Source organism: Gasterosteus aculeatus, chromosome 4 (genome assembly GCF_964276395.1).
Source record: "Gasterosteus aculeatus chromosome 4, fGasAcu3.hap1.1, whole genome shotgun sequence".
Lineage (NCBI taxonomy): Eukaryota > Metazoa > Chordata > Actinopteri > Perciformes > Gasterosteidae > Gasterosteus > Gasterosteus aculeatus.
In genome coordinates this window covers 33,282,949-33,304,250 of record NC_135691.1, presented here as the reverse complement: position 1 = coordinate 33,304,250, position 21,302 = coordinate 33,282,949, and the positions used below count along the sequence as shown (strand labels likewise).

Sequence of the window (21,302 nt, the reverse complement as noted above, 5' to 3'; positions counted from 1 at the left end):
TTTGTTTGTGGAGTATTAGATGGCTATCTTTAATAAGAGTTTTTTATTTTTAATTGAGTGACAAACTTCATTGTTGTGCGTCATTCACAATAAAGCGCTGCGTCATAAAAAACGGGATTTATTTTCTTAGTTTTTGCAGATATATAATGTAATCACACTTAAAAGTCTTATTCATTTCATGCCAAAGCAAGTAAAAAAAAAAGTAACTTATACTTAAATAAGTAACACTTTCATTTCAGGATATGCTTTGTATGTATTACGATTTGTTTGCTTTATTGCTTTTTAAAATTTCAAAATATGTATAGATTTTTCTAATTTATTTGAAGAGATAAAAAGCAAATGAGAAATGCTGCTTTCGAGGAGTTTTAGAATTAAAAACGCCAACTACGTCAGACCACATGATCAAACACACAGGCCTCTGATTATAGTTCTGTATTTTGTCTAAAACGAGTTTACGAGCAGCGCTTGAAGGCAAAGACCTTTAAATGTGATTCATCCGGTTGAAGCGTGACTCCAACACTTGGGGGCAGACTTACACAATAAAACTAATGGCAGAAAGCTGCTAAACAATTAGAACTACGACCACGAAACAATAAATTCAAAGACATTTCTTTTATTTTGTTGTTTGGTGAGCAAAGCATTTAAAAAGTGGCTGCAGGTGTCACGGTTCCAGTGCCTTAAAAGTGACTTAAGCGTGTTTAAATTGTGTTTCTATAGAAGAGCACAACAGTTTTTAAGACGCAGCGCTTTATTGTGTAAATTACAAAATGTCACAGTAGGTTGTGATCTCACTCCCGTTGTTATGAATGTTTTGTGAAACAAATCACTGATTAATGAAACCCATTTCTTCATCACCCAACAGTTTATGGTTGAATTAAAATTAAACTGTGGCCAAATAAACAATTCTCACAGTAAGTTAAAAAAAATTATTAATGCCTGGCAAGATTTTTCCCCTGATCGATTCCACCATCACTTTTATTACATTTCAGTTTCCCACAAAGCCCTTTTAAACAGGTATTTACACTTAAAAGTAGACTTCAGTGTGTAAGATGTGAATAAGAACACGAATGTTTAGGAGGAGGATCACAGAGGAATCACTTCACCAACAGTGAGCGGTTAAATAAGCAAGAATCGAGAGGGTGATGTCAATGCACGCGTAGGTAGTGGATCATCTCAACCGTTATGGCAATAAATTATGCTACATCGGCGTCGCCAATCATTGGATCGGTATCGTTAGAAAACAGCACGTCTTTCTCCCCTGGAAGGAATCCACACGGTGGCTACGTTGCACCTGAAAGGCAACTTCATCCGTCATTAAAAACTACAGAGCAAACCGTAAAGTCCCCACGTCCAGATATCATACGTAACACAATCATATATGTACAAATATAAATACGACCCCCTTTTTCTAATTGTGATTCGTTGAAGGAGAAAAGAAAAGTAGACCCCCGATAGGAATGTGTAAGGTGAATTGCACTGTGCTCTGTCGCTGCGAAGGAGACGAGTGGGTGAGGAAGAGACTGTAACAAAACGCCTCCGAACCTCAAGCCATCCTCGAAGAAAGGTGACATTTTGGGAAATATATATATACGCTTATTACACAGCAGATGGTTAGCTTAGCACGAAATCAACCAAACGTGGTACAACGTGGCGCTTCCCAGTCCGGATGCTAAGCTAACGGACGACTGTGACACCGTTATTAACGGGGATTTAGCGTAGCGACAAACCGGCCCCCAGGATGCCGGTGACACCTTTCCTGTGCAGATCTAAAAACTGCAGCTTCCTGTACCAATCGACACAGTTTGGCCTGTAAAGTGCAACGTTTGTCTGTAGAACATCTTTCTACATTCTATCACACGCAACGAATAAAAACACATCGATGGCTTGGGGTCAGGTGTGTGTCGCATTTCCCAGTTTCTCTCCCCGCCTTGATCTCATCCGCCAGGTTTTTTGTCTTTTAAAAAAAAAAAAGAGGGAGGCGGTCTCAGAGGTATCCGCCCAGGCACAGCAGCAGCAGCACGTGCACGGTGAGCAGGTAGAGGCTGAACAGCAGAGGAGTGCGCTGACGGGAGCAGAAGGCCACGCGCAGCATCCGCACCAGGCCGGGGCCGCCTCTCCGAGTCTGCAGGAGGGGGAGGGGGGGGGGGGGGGGGGGACATTCGGTGAGCCAGTTTTAAATCTGCAAAGCTATCGAGGCGACATAGGGGGCGGAGGGTCTTACACGAGTGACGACTCCTTCCGGCTCGATCAGAAGCGCAGTCTCAGAGGGGTCGGCGTCTTGTGCGGGGGGCCACTTAGCCTGGCTGTGGGTTAGAATATTAAAAAACACACACACACACGTTTGGTTGATGGAACAAATCTGTCAGAGCAAAAAGATGAGCTACGTAAAAGAGAACAAACAAAGCACATTTATGCCCCAGTTATTACAGAATATGATCATTAGTTATGCAATTCAAATTTAATGGAGAACAAACTTGTGATCGATATTTCTCTCTGTCCGTTTGAAGGTACCAGCTTGGTTCTGGTCTTGCTAGGTTTGCTTCCTCCTGTCAAACACGTGATCGTGAAAATCGTTCTCCCTTCTCGTACCGTTTGAGCCGATCCTGTGTGCACATCAGCTGCTCCTCCGCGGCCACCCGCTGCTGCACCTCCTCCCCCAGCCTGGCGTCAAACAATCACGGTATCAGTACCCCTCGGTTTCATTTCACCTAAAAAGGTTTGACTCTCACCGTACCGTCTCTGTAACTCTTTGACCTCGGCGACGTAGGCGCTGCCGTCCCCGGCGCTGCTCCGCTCCTGAGGCGCCCCCGGAGCGCTGTCCAGCGCCTCCGAGGCCTGTTGGCAGAGTGATGACGGTGCAGGAAGTTCACATTGTAGAATGTTAAGCTGATTTTAGTGTTTTATGCCTTCTGCAAGATACATTTGTTTCTGATAGTAGAAGATACGCACCGCTCTCTGATACTGCTCCTGCTGAAGTTTGGGCTGCTGAGCGCGAGCTTCCTCCAGCATGGCGGCGAGCTGCCGCAGTTGCTGGTCCCTCTCCGACAGCGTGGCGAGAGTCTGCTGCTTCAGCTGCTCGGCCTGAGCCCTCCAGTCGACACACTCCAGCCTGACAAGCATCAACGCCGACAAGGTGTTGGCGCCAACTTGGCTTATTAAAAGCGGCGGCGGTGTACGGCGACAGGGCGCCGGGCCTCACCTGAGAGTTTCGATCTCCCGCTTGCCCAGTTCCACCTCGTTCTCCAGCTGCTCGGCGTCACCCAGCAGGTCCTCGTTCTTCGCCTTCTCCTCGATCAGCTCCCGGCTGACTTTGATCAGCTCTCCCGCTCCCAGTCGAGCCAGCTCGGACTTCAGCGCCTTGATCTCAGACGACTGGGCCTGAAGCTGCTCCAGCTGCACGAATAAAAAATACGCATCAGTGAAAAGCCGCGGCATCGTCGAGCCGCTCGCTTCATTTACGTCAGCCTTCGGCGTGGGACCCACCAGCCTCTCCCGGTCGTTCTGCAGGGCTTGCAGCGCGTTCTTCAGCCCCCACACCTCTCCGGTGGAGCCCCCGTGGCCGCCCGCCTTGCTCGTCTCCTCCATCTTCAGGCTCAGCTCCTGGGCCTTGCTCACCGCCTGGTCCCTGCTGTCCTGGAGGGACGCCATGGCCCTGGAGAACGACTGGTTCTCGGCCCTCAGCCGCGTGGCCGCCGCCCTCTCCTCCAGCAGGTTCTGCTCCACGGCCAGCAGGTCCCGGGCCAGCTCGGCCACCCGCTCCTGAGCGTTCTCCGACTCCGTGCGCATCACGCCCCCCTCCCACCGCAGCTCGGCCAGCTCCTTGCCCCCGCTCTCCTGCGCTTGCCTCTCCTGCCGCAGGCTCTCCTCCAACGCCGCCGCTTGATCCCGCGCCGCCCGCAGCTGCTCCCTCAGCTTCTCCACTTCCGCCCCCGGGGCGTCTGTCACCGGAGGAGGCGGCGCCCCGAGACCGTCGGCGGCGCGACTGAGGGTCTCCCTCTCCGCGCCGACCGCCGCCGCCCCCTCCCCCACGCGCTTCACCTGACCTTCCAATTCCTGCCGCTCTTTCTCCAGCGAGGCGATCCGCTGCCGCTGAGTGGCCAGGAGCTGCTTGTGCTGAGAGTCCTTCATGCTCAGGACTTGGGTGAGCTCGTCGCGGTAGCCGTGAAGCTGAGCCGACAGCTGGGCCTTCTCCGCGTACAGGTCGTCTCTCTGGACGAGCAGAGAGCGCAGCTCCTCCCGCAGGCCGTTGTTCTCCCCCGCGGCCTCCTGGATCAGAGCGTCTTTCTCCATCATCACCTGGGAGACGACGCAAGCATTATTTCGAGCACTGCGCCGGCCGTGAGGGGGTTTAGGCTTTTCTGCGTTACCTGCAGGTGTTTCTCCTCCAGCTGTTTGTACATGTTGAGGACTCGGTCTCTGTCGTCCTGCAGGGAGCTCATGGCTTTGGTGAAGGAGTCCAGTCTGGCTTTCCGGTTGCTGCTCTCTTCTTCTGCCTTCCGCAGCTTTTCTCCCAGATCCCGCAGTTCCCCTCTCCTCCGCTCCAGCTCCTCCTCGGCTCCTTTCGCCCGGCTGTCGGCCTCCTTTTTAGCGTCCTCTGCGGCCTGCCAAGCCAAACACACGCGCGAAGGGAGGGAAATGTGTCATCCATGAACCAGACAGAAGACGCACCGTGGATGAAAACACGTCAATACCTGAGTTACGGCTTGCTCCTTCTCCCCCAGCATCTCCACCTCTCTCCGTTCCTTCTCGTTCAACTCCGTCTGCAGAGTCTCCGTCAAGGCCTTAGAGGACCGCAGGTCCGTCTCCAGTTGCTCCACGTTGAGACACAGCCGCCTCTCTTCTGCCTCCCTCTCCCTCAGCTGGGCCCTGGCCCGCTCGGCTTCGCCCTGCAGCCGGCCGACAGCCTCCTCCAGAGCTCTGGCCCTCTGGTTTAGACTCTCCGCCTCAGTCTTCAGGGCACGGGCTTCGTGTTGTGCGGACTGCATCTCGGTGGCGGTTTGCTGGAGCTTGCCGCTCGCCACCTCCAGGTCCGCTTGGCTCGCCGCCACTTTCTTCACCTCCTCTTCCAGTTTCAGCTGCCAGTCTTTGTCTGCTTTCTCGAGTCTGAAAGGAAAGGAAAATCGTCAAACACATTTTTTTTTAAGTGTTTGTTTGGTGCTAAAATAGCTGAACCGAGTTAATCAGAGGATTCTGGGAAATAAGACAAATGCATATTTTTTACCTGTCCACTAAAAGCTGCAGTCCATCTTTCAGCGCAGATTCTCTCTGAAGCTGCTCCGTCAGTTCCTTGGCCCTCGTTTCAGCCTCCCGAACTTCAGCCTCCTTGCTCTTCAGAGCATCATTAAAGCGAGTCTCCCACTGTCGCGTCTCGTCCAGAACTCTGTCCCGGTCGTCTTGCAGCGAGGACATGCAGCGCGAGAAGGCGGCGAGCCGGGCCAGGGACTCGTCCAGGCGGGCTTGCATCTCCTGGGCGCGTCTCTCCGCTGCTCCCGCGATCTCTCTGGCCTCCAGCGTGGCCTCCTCCTCCCGGTCCCTTTCTCTGTCCACCTCCTCCAGCCTCAGCTCCATCTCCTTCAGCTCGGCGCCGAGCCTGAATCTCACCGAGTCGAGGGTCTGCTCCGCCTCGGCCTTCAGCGAGGCCTCGCGCCTTTGTGCCGTCTGCTCGGCGGCGGTCCTCTCGGCTACGGCCTCGCTCGCCTGCCTCTCGGCCTCCTCCAGCTGGGATCTGCAGCTCGCCAGCTCCGCTCGGCACCTGGTCAGGTCCTCGGCAGTCGTGGACGTCTCCAGCTGGGATTGTCCCAGCTTGCGGTCGAGCTCGTCGTGGGCCACCTGCAGCGACTTGGCGTCTCTGCCCAGTTCGCTGATCCTCTCCTGGTACTTGATGCAGTCCCTCTGCAGCTGACGGACCTCCAGCTGCTTCTCCCTCAACAGCTCCTCCAGCTGGCGCGCTCGGCTCTGGCTGCCTTCTCGGACCCTCTGGGCCGACCTCAGCTGCTGCTCCAGCTCCCTCCGCTTGCCCGAATCGGCCTCGGCCTCGGCTCTCTCCCTCTGGGCCTGCCTCATGTCCTCCTCCAGCCGGGCCGCCCGGTCGCCCTCGCTCTGGGCCTCGGCTTCCAGCTCGGCCCGCTCCCTCCCCGACCTCTCCGCCTCCCGCTGCAGCTCGGCCAGGCGCCGCCGGTTGTCGGCCGCCTCCTGCTGGTAGCCGGCGATGCTCCCGTTGAGCTGGGCCAGCTGGTTCATCAGGCGCTCCTCCAGGTTGTCCTTCTCGGCCTCGAGGCTTCGGAGCAACTCTTTGACCCGCGCCTCCCTCTTTGACGCCTCTTCGCCCAGACTCCTTTCTCGCTCTCTGCCCTCCTGAACGCACTTCTCCAGCGACGCCACGAGGCCCTCCTTCCCCTCGCTCTCCTGAAGGTCTCGCTGGAGAGACGCCAGCTCGGCTCGGAGTCCAGCCTCCTGTTCCCGCCACAGTTCCCTTTCTGCATTGGCCGCGGCCTCCATCTCCCTCATCTTGCTCTCGAATAAAACTTGAACGCTTTCCGTCATTTCAGCCTGGTTCTTTTCCTCGGTCGGTTCATGTGTTTCTGGTGCAGCTGTTGGGTCAGCTGGTGTCTCTTCTGGAGTCGGTTTTAGTTCTTCATCCTCGAATTCACTCCCGGCAGGCTTTGCTTTGGTTGGGATAACGTCGGATTTCTGGGCTTGGACCTGGTCTTCTACACCCGCTGCAGAGCTAAGCAGCGGAGCTTCAACCACACCGACCTCGCTCTCTCTTGCCTGGGCGAGTTGTTCCCTCAACGCCTCAACCTGCCGCCCTAAAGAGGTCTTTTCTGCCACAGCGGCGTCCAACTCCGCTTTCAAAACCCCCGTCTCTTCTTGAAGTCTTTCCACCTCCGCTTTGAGAGCCCGGCCCTCTCGTTTAATCACATCCTTGTCATGCAGCTCTCCGAGTCTCTCGTTCTCCTCCTCCAACTCGAGGATTTTCTGCTGCTTTGTTTTGGCAAACTTTCTCATTTTGTCTTTCACCGAGTTCACCTCCTTCTGTGCCTCTTCCGCCCGTCTCTCAGCTTCCTGCCTGCCGGCCTCCTGCGCTCTCACCCTGGTTAGGAGCTCTTGTCTCTCCTGCCTGGCGGCCTCCAGGACTCGTCTCACTCGCTCGGCCTCGTCGCTCACATTTTCGTAGGACTTGAGCAGCGTCTCGTACTCGTCCTTCATGCTTTGGACTTTTTCCTCCCATTCTCCGCAGGCTGCGGCCGCCTCTTCTTTCGCTAGCTCAACTTCTCTCTTCCAGGCGTCCTTCTCGGTCAGTATGCCGTCCATGGCCAGTTTGAGGCTCTCGCACGACGATCCCAGGCTTTGGTTTTCCAGTAGTGTCCGGTCAACCTCATCGATCAGTTTCGCCTTTTCCGCTCTGAGCTTCTGCAGCTCGTCTTCTCCCGACTCCATTTTCTGTCGCAGCTCGGCTAAAAGCTTCTCAGTCGAAGCTACTTTTTCCTTCTGGCTTTTGTTTTCCTTCAAGACGTCTTTGCGAGAGATCAGCGCCGCCTGGAGCTTTCGCTGAAGCTGCTGGATCTTGGCCTCACCGTCTTTCCCTTCCTCCTGCTTCTGTGGAAGCTCATCCTCGGACCTTTGGGCCTTTCCTTGCTCGGCCTTCAGCTCTTCCTGCAAGGCGGATATTAGCTCGTCCTTCTGAGACACGGCGTCCTGCATTGAGCGAATGAGAGAGCTCTGCTCGCCGAGCTGCTGGCTCAGCTCCACGATTTCGCGGTTCTTGTCGTCGAGGAACTGCTTGAAGTCCTGCACTTCGGTCTGAAGAGTTGCGACGGAGGGCGCGGAATCTGCCGCCGCCGCTTCGGCCTCCATCTCGGCTTTGAGGGATTCCGCGTAGGACTCGGCCTGGCGGTACTTTTCTCTGAGGTCATGAATTTCCCCCGAGAGGGCGTCGATCTGCCGCTCCTTCTCTCGCAGTGCGAGCAGCTCTTTGCCCGATCCCAATAACTCGGCCTCTTTCAGAGACAAACTGCTCAGCGTTTCCTGCAGCCGCCTGTCCAGCTCCGCGTTAGCCAGCCGCACGGACTGGATCTCGCCCCGGAGTGCTCTCACAGCCTCCTCCATGTGCGCAGGGGGGACCTCGGACTGCTCGGCCGGGGGCCCGACCACGTCGCCGGGTTGTGGTCGCGACGAATCCGCCTCAGATGTGGCAAAGTCCACCCAGTCCTCCTGGACCCAATCGCCGGCCGCGTGCTTTTCCACACTTTGAGCCGGCTGCCCGGCCTCCTGACGGGGTTCTTTGGCAGCCGCCACTTTCTCTTCTAACTCTGTCACTTTAGCCAGAAGTTCCTCTCGCTCGCCGCCCTGCACCTCGAAGCGTTCCACCAGCGCGCTGTGTTCTTCCTTCTGCTGCTTCAGCTGCTCCCGGTGGTGCCGGTCTTTCTCTTTCGCTTTGCGGATGGTTTCCTTGCGGGATTCTTGAGCCTCTTGGACCTTCTTCTGAAGGCTCTCGCACTCGGCCTCAAGAGAGGCCACTTGCGATCGCAGCGCGGCTGTTTCGGAAGAAGCGTCGGCCTGCTGAGCGTCCGCGGCTTCTTCCGTTAGCTTCTGATTCAGAGCGAGAGTCTCGTCGAGAACTTGATCCAGCTGGTTCACTTTCAGCTCAAGAGCCTCAACCGCCTCTTCTTTGGATCGTAACGCCTGCTGGAGTTCGGCGGCTTTGGCCTCCGTCTCCCGGATGTCCGGCCCTCTAGATTGTTCCACCTCAGGAATGTCAGAAGGACTTTCTCCCGCTGCCGTTTCACCTCGCGCCGCCTGTGCCTTTGCTTCTTCCTCAAAATCGGCGACCTTCCTCAGGAGCTCTTTGCGCTGCACCAGCGCGGCCTGCAGCTTCTTCTTTGTGTTTACCAGCTGGGCTTCCAACAACGCCTTCTCCGCTCGCACACTAGCCAGCTCATCGTGCACGCCAGCGGCCGAGTCTTCGCCGCTCGCCATCGGATTCTCCTCCGTGGCTTTCTCCAGGTCCACTATCTGCTCCTTCAGTTTATTCACTTCCCCTTCCGCCTGGAACTTCTCTTCTTCTGCTTGGAGGAGTTTGGCAGCCATGCTGTCATTGAGCTCGGTCGCCTCTTGCTCTGTTTGGCGGAGACGGACGTGTAGCTCGCCGATCTCCGCGTCCTTCTTGGACAAAGTGTCATCGTTGAGCTCTGATGTTTGCGAGTATTCCAGCAAGCTGTTCTCCGCATCTTGAAGCTTCCTTTCCAGCTCGGAGGAGAGGAGCTCTCTGTCCTCCAGCTGCGCACTCAGCATCCTCGCCTGCCCCTCCTGCTCGGAGAAAGCCCGGCGGGACATTTCCAGATCAGTCTGCAGTGCCTGGATGGTCTCTTCCTTGATTGTACTTTCAGTGCTTAAAATGTCCACCTGATCTTCAAGAAGGTGCATTTCAACGCTGTGTTTCTCCACCACATACCGGAGTTGCTGAGAGAGCTGCTCAGACTCCTCTCTGGCCGACTTCAGTTCCTCTATAAAATGACTGGCCCGGGACTCGGCCTCTTCTTTTGCAGCAATCAGAGACTGTGTATCTTCTTCCAGATTCTTGATTCTCTCCTGCGACTCTGCAGCCGCCTGTCTGAGAATCTGAAGCTCCGCCAAAAGCTCACTGTACCTCCTCTGAAGCTCCTCCGCTAAGGCCTGAGCGAAGACCTGGCCCGAGGCCATGTCACCGTCGGTGGTGGAAGAACCCTGGTGACTTACGTGAAGCTGTACCGTCTCTCGGATGACGACAGAGGAGGACTCGACTTGAACTGTGGAGGATTCCTGCTCCATGCTGGTCGCCTCCCAGGACTGCAGCTGCAGCTGGCCAAACTCCTGCATGATGGACGGCCACTCCTGGCCTCCTCCATCTTGATTCATAGCTTCCAACAGGGTCCAGCTGCTGTGGGCCACCTCTGAATCACTACTGGCCACCATCTCATCTGAGGAGGCCCCCTTGGATTCTCCTGGAGACTCAGACTGGTGTCCAATAAGCTCTGGGCTGCTCTCGTTATCAGCAGAAATGGAGAGGACCGAGGTGTCCTCAGCAACTAAGGTGGTCTCATCTTCTTGCGTGTCCTCCATGAAGTCAGGAGGGGCCGTGGAACTCTCATGGGGTGCTGCACTGGCATCCTGACCATCATCTGGAGTCTGATCGTCTTTTTCACAAGACGCAACGCCGCTGGCGCTTCGCTCGTTCGCCAGTCTGAGGGATTCCCGCAGGGCAACCAGCTCGGCGTCTCTTTCGCGAAGCTGCTGCTCCAGTTCCAGTAAGTGTGCTGAGGAGGTCAACAAAAGGAGTAATTAATGAGAACAATTTTGTTTGGCATCTTTGCTAGAAAAATTACCGTACGATTAATTGAATATCAAAAGCTGCCGATTAATTTTCTGAAAATGGATTTCTGATGTATTTTTGTATTATTATCATACTTGTTCTTTAACAAACACCACATATTCCTTTAAGGTCTAAGTGTGAGCAAACAGACCCGACATAATGTTCCATGTTATGCAGGAGTATGAATTAAGTTGTACCTTTTTCAGCTTCAGATGAATCCCGTGCTGATGGTTCAGTCCCATCCTCCCTTTCAGTCGCCTAAAAAATAAAGAGATATCGTTATACAGTGATCCCTCGCCACTTCGCGGTTCACTTATCGCGGATTCGCTATTTCGCGGATTTTCATATTGCATTTTTTTTTTTTTTGGTGCATTGTGCTCTGCATTCTGATTCGCTAAAAACTCACTCCCGAGCCGTTCATTACAGTTCTCCAACGTAATCGATGGTGGCATGTCGGTGTACAAGGATCTTTTTGCAAAGAAGAAAAAAGAGCGACAACAGCTGCCTATCACTATGTTCTTCTCCCGAACAAACACACCTGCACCGCGGGCTTCAGAAGAAGAGAACACTGCAGAGCGCAGTCAGGATGCAGCGGCCCAGTCTGAAGAGCAGTGAAACGGCCTACACGCGAGTCACTGTATTTGTATACATGTAATAGTTGCTAATTGTAAAAAAAAAAAAAAGTTTTCTATTTCGCGGATTTCACTTATCGCGGGTCATTTTCGGAACGTAACCCCCGCGATAAACGAGGGATTACTGTATATATATATGCATGTTTGAACTTGAACCAGCAGCACACACACACAGCGCAGTGCAGCGCGAGGTGAAGGTCAGCTAAGACGGTCAGTCCTAGCAGTGGATCAGTGCAGAGGGGATTAGGCGCATTTCTAGCCACCGGCTGTCTTATGACCCGAGACCGCCTGAGACGGACGGACGTGACCAGGCCGGGACCAGCTGGAAAAGGACGATTCTGACTCTTCGCACTCGATTTGAATAAAAGGGATAAATTAAAAAAAGACTACTACTAGATTTCGTATCCAGTTAAAGCATCCAGATACAGATCATTTAATAATACCAGGTGGTTGTAGGTTTTTGCCACTGACCGTTACGATTTGATCCTGTAGCTGTTGTATCTTGGCTGTGGTTTCCTGCTCTTCAGCGCTTTGTCTGTCAAGTTGTTCTGAAAATCATAGACGCACATTCAAACATCTGCGTGAAGCCAAAAGGTTTGAACTCTGCAAACAGGGAAAAAACGTCGTTACCCTGAAGGGTTCCCATGGTGCGGGTGAGCTCGGCACAATATTCCTCTCTCTCGCTGCGTTCATCCTTCAGCCTCGCCAGTTGTGTCTCAATGGTCTGCACGGCGCCCAGGAGCAGCGAAAGGTCATCGGGGAGGGGGACGCCCTCCGCTGCTTCTTGAAGAGCGAGGGACCGAAGAGGGGCCCAAATTTCAGCCAAGGTCTCAGCCTTCCTCTGGGCGTCTCGATGCTCCTCTCTTAGCGAGGCCAGCTCTCGCTCCAGTTTATCAACTTCTGACGTCTCCCTCTCTGAGGCGTCCCGGCCGGCGTGGACGACTTCCTCTCTCGCGGACGCGAGTTCCCTTTGCAGCCGCACTATTTCCGCCCCGTCGCTCTCTGAAGCGTCGCGGCTCACTCGGTAGGCCTCCTTCGTCAGAGCCAGCTCTCTCTCCAACCTGGCAACTTCCACCTTTTCCTCCCCCAGAGCCTCCCGACTCGCAAGCTCCGCCTCCCTCAGGGACTCCAGCTCGCCCTCTTGCCCCGCCGCCGCCGCCGCCCTCTCTCTTTCCAACTCCTCCAGGCCGCCGCGGAGGGCCGCGATTTCCGCGTCCGCCCTGCTGGCCTGTTCGGCCCACTGCCGCCTCTCCTCCTCCCTCCGCTGGAAGCCCTCGGCCAGCTCCTGCTCCATCTGCCGGAACTGAGCGGTCAAGATCTGAGTGGAAATTAGACGGGAGGGAAGGAAGGAAAAAAAAAGAAAGGAAAGGATACGAGTGGGTGTGTTTTGTGTGGCTCAGCCAAACAATGCAGAATTGTGACATGCCATCGAGGAGAGGGCGTGTGTTCTTTTTTATTCAGCATTATTCATTACAGCTGAAGGTTCTGTGAGTATATAACAGTCTCTATCCAACACACTATACACATCTGCACAAATGGCACCCGGTGCATCAGGAGCCGTACCTGTTTTTGTTGATCAGCACTGCTCACTTCCTGCTGCAGCATTTCCAGAACTTGGGAGCGAGAGCTTAAGGCTCCCTCGAGCTCTTCACAGCGCCTCTGTGCTGCATTCAGGGCCTGAGAGAGAGAGACGATCGCACAGAGAGAGAATCATCAGATAAAGGGCATGTATCTGAAAGCGTGGCCTCCGTCTGCTCTTCAGCTCGTGGAAAACCTGAAACATGTGTGTGTTTATCCTCCTCGAAAGGAGCTGATGCAAACGTGAATGTGCCAGTAATCAAATTGTAATCACACAATGGGTTTGAACTAGTTATTAAGAGGGGCCAGCTCCTCAAGTGAACTAATGTTTGTGGTAGTAAAGTGAATACACTTCAGACTGTGACTGAAAACAAGGAAATTAAACTTGATAACTTCGGCTCTATAACAACATAATAACGTCTTTATTGACCAAACAACTAATTAAGGTAATAACAAGGAGATTCATTGATAATTACAGTAATTGCAACGCAACAATCAACAAAAAGAATAAAAGATTGACAAAACAACTAATCAAAGATCAGGTCTCATGCGTCTCTTACCTGCTGGAGCTCGCCGCCCACCTGAGACTGAGCAGCGACCCTCAGCAGCTCCTCCTCGTGTTTCTGGATCTGTTCTTGGAAACGCACGTCCTTCTCGCAGACGACAGCCTGCAGTGTCCCCAACTGAGAACAAAAAGCCCACCAATCATTTAAAAGTGTCCGTTAGCGGAGCGCGACTACGCGTGACGAGAGAGAGAGAGAGAGAGAGAGACACCCGTCACCTGTTCGGCGTGGGCGGACTGCTCCTGTCGGAGCAGCTGCTCGGCGGCCCGGAGCTGCTCCCGGAGCTCCCCGCTTTTGGCTTCTTCGTCGCTGAGCTTGTTCTTCAGCTCCTGCAGCTCCTCCTCGACGGCAGCGCCGGCTCCGGTGAAAGAGACGTCCGGACTCTGCTGCGGAGATTGTTGTCGTTAAAAAAAAACAACAAAAAAAAGATTCGAGAGGCTGAGGCTATTTGGCGCTCTTGAAACTTACTGTCGCTCCTGCTTGTCCTCTCAAGTCCGTTATCTGTTTGTTGAGTGTCACCATCTTGGCTTTGGCTTGCAGTTTGAGCTTGGTGAAGCGAGCCTCGGCTTCCTCTTTCTCGTTCTGTGGATACGAAGCACACAAAGCATTGGTTGACAATTATTATTATTTTTATTTTTTTTAAACAGATTGAAATTCAGGTCATTTACTCTGAGCTGTGCATCTTTGTTAAACAGCTGAGCGTCTTTGTCTCGGATGAGCTCCTTCAGCTGGACAACCAGTTGTTCCAGGTGAGCCAGCCTCTCGATGGCCTCCTCCGGTGACTCCTCAGGAGCCGGGCCCTCATCGGCCGGGAGCTGAGGCACCAGCACGCCCTGTTCAAGGGAACAGACATAAATCGTCATTTGTATAAACGTCCTCTATAGCTCTTCAGTCTAATGGAATATGCTAATGAGGGGCGTTACGATTTAGAATTAGGATTTACACTTTGACGCTGCCCCAAATGTATAAAGTCAGAATATCCAGATGAATTTAGAGCGTTGGTTATCTTCTGAGTGCCAGCCGCTTAATGGAAGTGACAATAAATCACAGGAGTGCTTCTTTATTGTGGCAGAGACAGAAGGAGTCCTTGAACGTGAAGACGGCCAAAAGTAGTCAAAATAAATATGCCAACACAGAAACTACGTAAAGTAAGATAAAGCTGTATTTGAAATATCTGCGTCCAGATGGGATGCCTTACTAAATAAAAGATGTTAGATTTTAAAAGATGAAACACGATGAGTCATCATCTCCCTCTTGTGTTTATTTTAAAAATGGAGGGCAAAACGCTGCGGAGACAAACGAGTATTTATTCAAAAAGGCAGAGGACACAGTTGGCAATACTCTTGATTATAATTTGTCATAATTGATGTGCTGCTCTCTCACCTGCGGATCTCCATCTGGTCCCTCCTCTCCAGAGAGCTCCTGGAGGACCGTGGCCAGACGGCTGAACATAGAGCCGGCCCTGGGAGAGGAAAGCGTGTCAAACGTTAGCGATATTATTCCATCTCTTACAGCGCAGGCGTATGTTTAGAACACACAATATATAATGGAGGATATGTACACTGCCCTTCTACGTCTTTGCCAAGAAGAGCCTGAGGTGCTGCCGGACATGTCCCCTCAGGGTGTGAATATACGAATAGCACCATGTAAATATACTGTATACCTTTGCATGTGCAGTGTCCCCATGCAACTGCATTACATCACACTAAAAGTGTATTTATATATTGTCATATAAATAAATTATATTACTATGTAACCTGGGCTTACGCTGACACCGATTGTATCACCCTCCTGTATCTTTCCCCCCCGTGTCTAAAGCGACACATTGGCAGACACTCCCCGGCTCGTTTCTCCCCAAGCCGAAGCGAACCGACCGTTCCCGAACCGGCCGGGCGCTCCACTGCGGCTGCGTCACTCCTCTCGAGAACAGCAGAGATGATAAGCTAGCTAGCGCGAGAGAAAAAAATGGACGGCAAACTTCCCAAGCGGCTGGACAGCGATGACTCCGACGTCATGTAGGCGCATTTGAAGGTTAAGAAACGGCGGCGTGAACAGGAGAGTCCGGGGGAACATCCGGTGTTTGCCGCGGCCGCACATACTTTCTACCATACAGTAAGTTGGCTAATGCTATTTAGCAAGCTAACGCTGGTCACTATCCAGTGAGGAGAGCTTTTAAAAAACTGCTTCGAGGACTTTTTCTCCTTCGTGGATGACTTGTCCTGCAAAGCAGCCCAGTAAGTGGGGTGGGGTTTTTTTGGAAGCAATGACCTTTGACTCACCTGTGCGGTTGCTTCCCAGGTGAATGTGTCTGCTTTTTAAAAGCTATATTTCCTCGGATGGATGGCAGAGCATAGCCACATCACCAAAACATTCCCGGAAACAAAACTTCCTTCGCTCTGATTGGACGGCCGCGATGCGCGACTTAAAGGGACCGTCTGCAACTTAAAAGGCGCACACTCCTTGCTAGGGAGCGTCTACATTGAAATATACATAACAAAAAAAAACGAAAAGGGAGCCTTTAAGCATTTTTTAATTTGATTTTTTTTTGGAAGAATTCAGAAGACAGAACAATGATGGCAGGACGTGAGCAAAGAGTCAACCAGATCTTCCACCAGGGCAGGCAGCTAGGGAGGAGTCTGCTGCTGCTGGTACACTACACCACGGTGGTTGTGGCCTTCGCGGGGCGCTCTGTGCAGTGGATGGTGGGCGCTGTGAAGTGGACCACCCTGTTTGCCCGCTGCACGGTGTCAGTGTTTGACTCCATCTACAGACATATGCCCAGGGGGAAGAGGAACGGTGTCGCTGGAGGCGCCGGGGAGGTCTGCAAGAGCTCTGACGCGGAGCCACAGTGACTTGTCACTCTGTTTGCAGAGTGACCGTGTTTTTCCGATGAAGACAGATTCAGACAAGAGCAAAGATTGCAAAATGAAGAGGTTAAACATTTGAAAACTGAGTATGAAGAAGGAAAATGAGGCCTTACCAAAGTTATCAAATGAAAGCTTTTTACTTTTTTAATCTCTTTAAACATAGCGCTATGTTTATATAGTCTACTTGTGTTATAATGTTACATGTGGTTACATGTGTATTCCATGTTTGTTATTGTCCGGAAAAGCTCTTATGTGTTAGAAACTATATTTAAGGTTGTTTGTGAGGCACAGCGGGGGGGGGGGGGGGACCTGTTGTCGTCATTCATCACTCTTATCTGCTTATACGACTGTTAATGCAAATGTATTCCAGGGTAATGCAAACTCAAGTGAAATATGGTGGGCGCATACACTGTAGGTTTTCCCTATTACATTATTGTGATACAGCAGTGCAAATATTTCATTTCTAAAGCAGCAGAATCAGCCAAATGTTTCTTTGGTTGTTGGTGTTTTTGTTTTTGTACATCTGTGCCTGTCTGAAGAAAACACTGCAACATATGTTGTTTTTTTGGCAAACGTGCCGTTCCTTTGGTTTTAATAGTGAAACCATGAGCTCTGGCTGCCCCTGTTGAGATGTCGCTTGCCGCGGTGTTCCTGTGATTTACTGAAACTGTTTCGCAAGTTGTATTGCCAGAATGAGACCCGACATCCCTCCTGTGAATGTAGATGCAACTCGTATGAGTTCATGAAAAGTGAAATGTTGCTTTAAAATGTCTGACGGCTGCCTTTTACTGATGGAGTCATAATTTTTTTACTATTTTATTCATTTATTTTGCATATTTAGACCATTGTTCAAGCACTAACGTCGACTTATAAGAGTATATAATATAATAAGTCGTAAACATGCACTGTTGAAACACAAACCACACTTATCGCTACTAAATACCACTCTAACGAGATTCATGAAGGGAGGCAACGTTTTGTACAAAAGCTTTTTGACGTGTTTATAGGTGCATTTTCCTTGTTTCTTGATTCAACACGGATCAAAAAGCGCCGTGCGCGTTTTTTATATTCATTTCACTAACTCAAACTGTCGTGTTTTAGAGTCCTTGTCAACGTTGCGTATTCTTGATATCAAATAAAAGCCTCTACAGAACAGCTCTGCCACCTTTCTTCAGGGTTTTGATTGTTATTTATTGATGACCGCTCTGCTGAGGTTGGTGTGTCTCTGTGGTGTTCGCCGGCCTCACGGTGGTTGAGTCATCGGCTCAGGTGCACGGGTCTCCACGTGGGGGGGGGGGGGGGGCGCTGCGTCAGCAGTTCTCACGGGGGAACGTGGACGGAGATGAGGCAACCCAACCTGCCCTTTTGAAAAGAGGCGATTATGCTGATGATCTGCATGTTCGGGCCTGGATTACAGACAGCGATTAAACCCAAGGTGGACGCGCAGGGGAGGGCGCCTCCTCATCCCCCCCCCCCCCTCCTTACGAAAACACAGGCAGCTACAAAAGGCCCCCCGGGCCCGGGCTGCTCCTCTTGGACCCCATAAGCCCCCTTGTTGTGTGACTGTGAAGAGGGATAACTCTCGGCTTCGCAGTAGACCAATCGGGCAGAGCGGTCCGTGGATAACAGCAGCGAAACACAATCCGGTGTCTCACGCACACACACACACACACAGAGAGAGAGAGAGCGATGGGCAACTCGACGGGAAGCACCGTGGACGACCTGCAGGCGGTGGAGATGCACCTGTGGTACAAGAAGTTCATGACCGAGTGCCCCTCGGGTCAGCTCACCCTGCACGAGTTCAAGCAGTTCTTCGGGCTGCGCGGGTTGGACCCGGAGGCCAACGCCTACATAGAGCAGATGTTCCGCACGTTCGACATGAACAAGGTGAGGCGGTTTTCTATCCCGTTTAAAAAAAAAAAAAAAGTAATTTGGTTTCATTCGGGAGGGTTTGTACTTTGACTGCAGAGAGATTCACTTTCAGAAAGGGGCCGAGGGCTCGAGCCTCCTGTGGGATGTTTTTGCTTTTTATTTAACCTTCAAGAAAATCAATCACAACAAATCAGCGCCGTATGAATGTAAATACTTAAACTTGTGTACGTGTTGACTTCTCAAACTGTTTTCTTGACATTCGTTTTTTTTAATCAATATTGTGCATCAGGCAGGTATTTCTTTATTTTCAATGTGTTAAAAAGTAATGTAGCAAACACATTTTGCCAACTAATCAATTAATCAACAAATTGTGGCTCTAAAACAGATAAAAGGTCTGGACCAGTCCCTCAAACTTAAATAACATCAGCACAACGCAGTGACCTCAGAGCAACAACACCTACAGATCTAAGTGCTCTCTCTGGGGAGCTATATTTACCCCCCCCCCCCTTCAGCTCACAAAGGGCAGTTGCAAAATCTCAGCATGATTTAAACTGGGAGATTATCCGAGTATATAACTGCTCCGATGCATGGATTTGTTGTTGGGACACCCCCTGGAGACAATCCCCCGTCACGGCAGGATGTCCCACAGAGAGCCTCCTGTGGGGAGGGGGGTCGGGTCAGTGTGCGGCTCTCATCCGCCCTGTGGTGTCTGCAGGACGGCTACATCGACTTCATGGAGTACGTGGCGGCCCTCAGTCTGGTGATGCGGGGGAAGATGGAGCACAAGCTGCGCTGGTATTTCAAACTTTACGACGTGGACGGCAACGGGTGCATCGACCGCCACGAGCTGCTCAACATCATCAAGGTGCGGTGACGTGGTCGGGAGGGGGGGCAAAAAGGGCCCGAGGCCTCGGAAAGTGACCGCCGTGCTCTTGTTCCCCGCAGGCCATCCGCGCCATCAACGGGAACGAAAGTCAGGAAACCTCCGCCGAGGACTTCACCAACCGGGTGTTCGACCGGATCGACATAAACGGAGACGGTGAGTTTGCTCAGCCGGACTGTGATCGACATATCAATGTTATGCTACTGATTCTGACTTGTTTGGGCCCCACGTGGGGTCCTCTCGTTAGCAAATGGATCAGCTGCAGGCTGGAATCACAACCAGCACGTTCTGCAGGTCGCTGCAAGACCCCCCCCAAAACACTACTTTTACACGTGTGTGCCACATGTATAATAAAGTGCATTTAACCCCCCCCCCCCCCGACAGGGGAGCTCTCCTTGGATGAGTTTGTGGCCGGCGCGCGCAGTGATGAAGATTTCATGGAGGTGATGATAAAGAGTCTGGACCTCAGCCACATCGTGACGATGATCGACAACAGGAGGCACAGCGTCTAGCCCCTCCTCCCCCCCTTCACACGCCACCTCGCCCTCCGCCGTGTAACCCGGGGGCCTCTGGGTATGAGGTCATTTATAGACTGAGACCGAAGGACTCCAGTGTACTTAAACAGTGACACACGTGCACTTCATATGCGGTCAAGTCTGGCAAACTGGTCTTGCTTATCGGTGCTGAGCGTTTTGTTTACTAAGCTTGTACCTTGAGTTTAATGTACTGGATATAAGTAGGTTCACAGTTGATCAAATACTCAATAGTATAAAATGTACCTTTTTACACAACAAATCTTGATAAAAGCTTATTATCTCAATTACAGTATCATATCTGACTCCAGCACGATGGCGACACATCTCAGGAACAAACTCCTCCCCTCCAGCGAGGTGAGGATTCACCTGCATGGTGTCAGAAAATGCTGAACCTGCAGGATGAACCATATTATGAAGCTATGTTACACCTTGATTAAACAAATTTAACAGAACCGTTGAACAAAAAAGTGAAGTTGCCAATACGGCGTTTATTTTATACAAATGAAGATCTGTACCACATCCGGTCGGAAGAGAAGAGAAGCTCGTTCAGCAACCACAGGGGGGCAGCGACATAATGGGATTAACATTCTTCCAAAGACGTTCCCACCATTAGTCTGAGCGCTTCCTTTTGCTTGTCTTTTAATACATAAATAACTTGTCTTGCGGTCCGTGTGTGTCGTCTCCTTTATTCTGAGCAGGCTCACAGGAAGTCGTAAAGGTACTGGACGATCTCAAAATTCACCGTCCTGGAGGATGAATCGCACACAACACGTTATCTTTGAGAAGAAAACAAGTTAAAAGGGTAATTTACATGAATTATTCTGCTTTCACGCCAACTCTGTGTATTAACGCACATACACACCTGGAGATGGCGCAGATGAAGTCCATGGAAACGGCACATTTGTACTTGGGGGCGTCGAGCTGGTCGTCGTGACTGACCTGAGTCAACAGCTGTAAGGTCACCAGGGAGGAGATCTGAGTGGGGGAACAGGAAATGGCTCCAATCACTGCTTTCCCCATGACATGATGGAGATACGGGTCGGGTACGGGTAAAAATTTGTTCACGTACAAAAAAAAAGGTCTGAAGAGCCTCGTCTAGTCAGTTAATTGCACCTCTCCGCACTGTTAAATAATAAATAAGGTAAAACATTATGCAAACGTGACTCAAGCCGCCCGCCGGCCGACTGACCTGTGAGAAGATGCTGGCGGTGGGGGCCACTCGGCTGTCCACCACACTGTAGAAAATGGCGAGCAGGCGGTCCAGAGGAAACGGCTTCGGCCCCAGCAGATGGTTACTCGTCTAGGAAGCATATTGACAAATGATACCGATTGATTATTTAAACCGGTTGAATCTGAAACGTGTGATCAAATCTTGTTTGGATGAGGACCTTTTCATTTTTCTTCAGGAAGTTGGTTTTCCGTATTTTACCGTGGTGCTGAAAGGAGGGAAACAGGAGGGACGTCAAAACCCAAACACACCTTTCATCAGCGTAATATCCTTTCGGATAAAACCCCTGTACCTTCAGGAAGAAGCGCTTATCCGTGCGGGCCGGGTTGTAGGACGCCAGGTAGGCGGCGATCAACAGGAACTTGGAGTAATAAGGCAGTTCAACGTGAGTGTGAGCAGACAAACCTGAGGGGAAACAAACGCTATGACTCGGCCGAACTATAAACACGGTGGACCAAACAGACTTTCACACAGAGCATCGGATGTTCCGTGCGACCGGAGGCGAGCGGTTAAAAAAAAGGAACGTAGGATTCCGCATGAACGCCGGGCGTCTCTCGTTGCCCCCTCGGTGTGCGTTTGTACCTCTCACGGCTCCGGTGTCCTTCTCCTCCATTTGCTGCATCTGCTCCCACTGGAGACTGAACGCGGAAAGGAGAAGAACGTCTGATCAAAATGAACCCCGGCGTCGGGCGTCTCACTCGGCATGACTGAAATCATCAAGTAGAACAAAGTGTTGAAGGGACACGGACCTGGACACCTCTCGCAGGTAGACGGTCCGCATGGCTTTCTTCA

General features: G+C 51.8%; 3 protein-coding genes and 1 long non-coding RNA gene across 5 annotated transcripts in view; 2 read left to right on the top strand and 2 right to left on the bottom strand.

Annotated features, from left to right (window-relative positions):
- Positions 1–593: 593 nt before the first annotated feature.
- golgb1 (golgin B1) lies at positions 594–16,229 on the bottom strand. Of its 2 annotated transcripts, none has more exons than XM_078100432.1 (20): positions 15,404–16,229; positions 14,508–14,586; positions 13,793–13,957; positions 13,593–13,706; positions 13,343–13,510; positions 13,122–13,244; positions 12,547–12,660; positions 11,614–12,301; positions 11,455–11,531; positions 10,549–10,609; positions 5,222–10,295; positions 4,692–5,103; positions 4,368–4,601; positions 3,484–4,296; positions 3,200–3,393; positions 2,950–3,109; positions 2,735–2,835; positions 2,590–2,661; positions 2,222–2,303; positions 594–2,122 (listed from the first exon to the last, which is right to left on the bottom strand). In XM_078100432.1, the coding sequence occupies exons 2-20, from the start codon at positions 14,574–14,576 to the stop codon at positions 1,985–1,987; spliced, it is 8,859 nt and encodes a 2,952-aa protein (XP_077956558.1). In that variant the 5' UTR covers positions 14,577–14,586; positions 15,404–16,229; the 3' UTR covers positions 594–1,984. The 2 variants fall into 2 exon arrangements, with proteins under 2 accessions (XP_077956558.1, XP_040031208.2); XM_040175274.2 differs by having other exon boundaries at positions 13,343–13,507; positions 15,404–15,522.
- LOC144406107 (uncharacterized) lies at positions 15,024–17,146 on the top strand. Its single transcript, XR_013467288.1, has 2 exons — positions 15,024–15,236; positions 15,677–17,146. It is a non-coding gene; the product is annotated as an uncharacterized LOC144406107 (long non-coding RNA).
- A 258-nt stretch (positions 17,147–17,404) lies between these two features.
- On the top strand, positions 17,405–19,259 carry guca1aa (guanylate cyclase activator 1Aa). The gene is made up of 4 exons (XM_040175293.2): positions 17,405–17,878; positions 18,579–18,728; positions 18,809–18,902; positions 19,131–19,259. The coding sequence occupies exons 1-4, from the start codon at positions 17,681–17,683 to the stop codon at positions 19,256–19,258; spliced, it is 570 nt and encodes a 189-aa protein (XP_040031227.1). The 5' UTR covers positions 17,405–17,680; the 3' UTR covers position 19,259.
- A 282-nt stretch (positions 19,260–19,541) lies between these two features.
- Positions 19,542–21,302, bottom strand: part of orc5 (origin recognition complex, subunit 5) — a gene marked incomplete in the record, with an annotated part of 5,122 nt that continues 3,361 nt past the window's right edge. The window contains 7 exon segments of the mRNA XM_078100446.1: positions 19,542–20,028; positions 20,145–20,257; positions 20,472–20,582; positions 20,671–20,718; positions 20,803–20,915; positions 21,093–21,148; positions 21,260–21,302. Of these exon segments, the coding sequence (XP_077956572.1) occupies positions 19,983–20,028; positions 20,145–20,257; positions 20,472–20,582; positions 20,671–20,718; positions 20,803–20,915; positions 21,093–21,148; positions 21,260–21,302 (530 nt within the window).